General features: G+C 28.2%; 1 protein-coding gene across 1 annotated transcript; it reads left to right on the forward strand.

Annotated features, from left to right (window-relative positions):
- The first annotated feature begins 1,824 nt into the window (after positions 1–1,824).
- LOC107884036 (52 kDa repressor of the inhibitor of the protein kinase-like) lies at positions 1,825–3,430 on the forward strand. Its single transcript, XM_016805376.2, has 2 exons — positions 1,825–2,821; positions 2,875–3,430. Exons 1-2 carry the CDS (start codon positions 2,579–2,581, stop codon positions 2,986–2,988), a joined length of 357 nt encoding a protein of 118 aa, XP_016660865.1. The 5' UTR covers positions 1,825–2,578; the 3' UTR covers positions 2,989–3,430.
- The last annotated feature ends 172 nt before the right edge of the window (positions 3,431–3,602 follow it).

Here is a 3,602-nt window from a genome sequence, read left to right on the forward strand (position 1 = left end):
TAAAAAAAAAAACAACACATCATTGTAAAATCAATACATTCATCGTTCCACTCAGAATCTAAAATTGAAAATTGAAATTGTCTGTAAACAGCTCAAAACAAGTCAAAATATTTTTAAACTTTTATCAAGTATATGAATTGATATTAAACATAATGATATACATTTCAAGTGTCTATATTAGTTATTCATTTTTGAATTACAACAAATTAAGAAAATCGCTAGATGAGAAATCGAGTGAATATCCAATGTTCTAAAAATATGAACTTTAAACGCTCATAAAAATTTAATTTGACTTTCTTATAGAAATTTTTTTTTTTTATTAAGGTAAATAATCTTATAAGGAATCTTGTATTACATTTTAAAATCTTAGATTTAAAAAGAAAAATTTTTAGCAATTTTTAACTCAAATTCATTTACCCATTTTTCAATTTTTTCCCAAGAAATTTGAACCCTAAATGTTATTAAAAAAAACAGTGACTGTGGATTTCTATTTTCAAATATTTTTCAAACGCCATTGTAAAAATCTATTAAGAGCCTTGTATTAAATTTTCAAGCTTTTTTATCCAACAAATAAAATTTTATTGACATTCATAGAAATAAAAACTAAAAATATCCATAAACAGTTCAAAACAAATCAAAATATTTTGAAAATGTTATTGCTTATAGAAAATTTAAATATAAGCAATCGGTGAAAAATTAATGCATCTACGATAATTTGTTTTAGAGTTACACCAAAAACCAAAATCGATATTATCGGAAACTGATTTTGTGTAAAAAATCCCATTTTTCCTTAATTTTTTTTTATTTTTCCCCACGCCTTTGAACATTGAACTACATTGAATTTTTTCATTTGACTCCTCCCTCCTCCTCCCAAAGTATCAATAATTTATCCTATCAGAAAATATACGGTTGAAGAAAATGTAAGCTTTTTTACTGTTGTAAAAGGTGTTACATATTATACACAAATAAAAAACAAATTTTTAATTTCAAAATTAATATTAAAAAAATAAAAATAAACACCATTGTAAAATCAATACATGTATGAATGCAATTGATATCAGGAAACGTTTTCTTTTAAATGTATACGCTATAGGTTAACTGCAGGTAATTAATTTACTAAAGTTGTTATGTTATTATTATATAATATATTGAAATAGGTAAAGGTGATCATAAATTATTTTTTTTTTAATTGATTTTAAGCATTGGCAATAGTAATATAATATATTCGACTTTTTTCTTATATTAATTTCAATAAAGGTAAATACACTAAATATTACCATACCTGATGGCGTGTCGTCGTTCCAACACTACCTATGATAAAATACGCGACTGATGCAGAAATCGGTTTGTCAACGTGTAATTGTGTAGGTGAGTAATAATATGTTTGTATGGCCTCCCTGTGCACAATGTAAATTTGCAGCTTTGCGGTTTGCTTAATCGTATAAGTACCTACCTATTATAATATAATATGTAAATAATAAATATAGGTATGTACCGCGCACGATCGTCTATTGCAAAGGTTGCTGCAATGTTTTTCAACAAGCTTCCATGAAATTCTAAATTTATACCAACTGGTCGTATATAATATGCCAATATAGGCATGACAACAGACAAAATCAATTTTTTTGTCATTATGCATATAGACATGCGCACGGAAGCATCGAATGGTGCTTTAACTGCACCTGCAAACAATTTATTTTGACTTTAGTGGATTGGTGAATATTTGTTTAAAATATGTATGTATATTGAACATTTTACACATGAATGATAATAATAACATTAAATTTAAAACAAAATAAAAATATGAATGCTTAATGTTGATGGTTAATCAAATGAAAAATTATAAAAAATATTAATCAATGCGTGAAGTCTAAGTTAAGACGTTTGGGTTGGTTTTATGGTGATTGGTACAAATTCGGACGTATTTGACGTACACATAGCCACATAGGACAGGCTTTAGTACCTATTATAGGTACATAACCATAGTACATTATACCGGCTTCCGACATTACCCGTTAGATGCTCATAACCCATTTGTATAATATATTAATACTATTCGATATTTTACTCTATCACATAATTTAATGATACCTATACGAATTATACGAGTTCGTCATTTTTATCTTGCGCACCTTTTACAAGTTATAACTTTGTCATGAAGAGGGAAATAAGTTGTCTGTTTATTGATCTTATCAGTGGCGTAGTTACGGGGGAAACCCCTTACACCTCCCCCCCACCAAACAAAAATCTTTTTTATATTGGTATTGTGGCGTACGAGGGAAAAATGTGTTGATAACGGTGTTGTTGTGACTTCGTGCTGGCTTCCCCCGTAGCCAACATGTTGTTAGTATTACCCACGGACTACTACACTGTGTAGTAGTCCGTGCTTTCGGCAAACTGCTGACGGTACGAATAATAAATTATATAGCATGACAAGTCGAAAAAATTATCGTCGATAACAATTTTATCATAGCTAGGCCTCGATAACTATTATTGAAATAATAACCAATTAAAAAATCGACAAAAACAGAAAAGACAGAAATTTATTAGTTTGATAGATTTTTATAATGATGATAATATGGCGGATAAAAATAATGATATTTTGATATCTAAGTTAAAACTTTGGCAACGTAAAATACTTGCTCTAGAAAAAAAACCTAAAAATGTTATGGATGCTTTAATTATCTGTAATGACATGTATCCAGATATATACAAATTACTACAGATTTTAGCAACACTACCTGTTTCAACAGCTTCATCCGAAAGATCTTTTTCATCATTGAAGAGAATTAAAACGTATCTAATGAATACAATATCACAGGTATTTATATAATTTAATAAAATTAAAATATGAATGATATTTAAAATTTTTAGAAAAGATTAAATGGATTGGCAATGCTGTCCGTTCATCGTTCAATATCAGTAGATGCAAGGGAAGTATTGGACGAATTATCAACTGTCAAGCGTCGAGTGGATTTTATTTTATGAATTATTATAACAGTCTAATATAAAACTATTGCAACTATTTATAACTAATACCAATTTGAAACAAAATAAAAATTACGTTTAGTTTAACTAATAACTAGTAATTTGTATCATAAATATATTTTAACAGTAGACTCGCGCAGTTAAAAAAACCCGTCGATTACACGTTCGATAGCGTTATTATTACAACGGAAAAAGACGATCGTATCTTATATGACCATCGCGTAAGTTTCGAGTACAATATAAGTCAGATAAGTGTGATAGTATATATGTATAACTATTATAAGTTGTTATAAATAATACCAAAAGAAAATATTATAAATTAATTTTATTTTGTTAATCAATTCAATGAAAATAAATTAAAAACAATGAAAATTAATATATTATTTTCAAAACATTAATTAGCTTGGCGGGCCGGATTCGGCCCGCGGGCCGTAGGTTGGATACCCCTGTCCTAGAGGGTTTTGGATACACTAAATAAACCATTTGGTTAAAGCGGGATTTAATTAAACCTATTGTTAAATGTTAATACATATTATATTTTAGTTATTTGTTAGTTTTCTTAGGACCTTACCATTGGCGCAACTAGACATTTGAAGTAAGGGGTGCTTAAGCTC

Source organism: Acyrthosiphon pisum, chromosome A2 (genome assembly GCF_005508785.2).
Source record: "Acyrthosiphon pisum isolate AL4f chromosome A2, pea_aphid_22Mar2018_4r6ur, whole genome shotgun sequence".
In the NCBI taxonomy this organism is placed as follows: Eukaryota; Metazoa; Arthropoda; class Insecta; order Hemiptera; family Aphididae; genus Acyrthosiphon; species Acyrthosiphon pisum.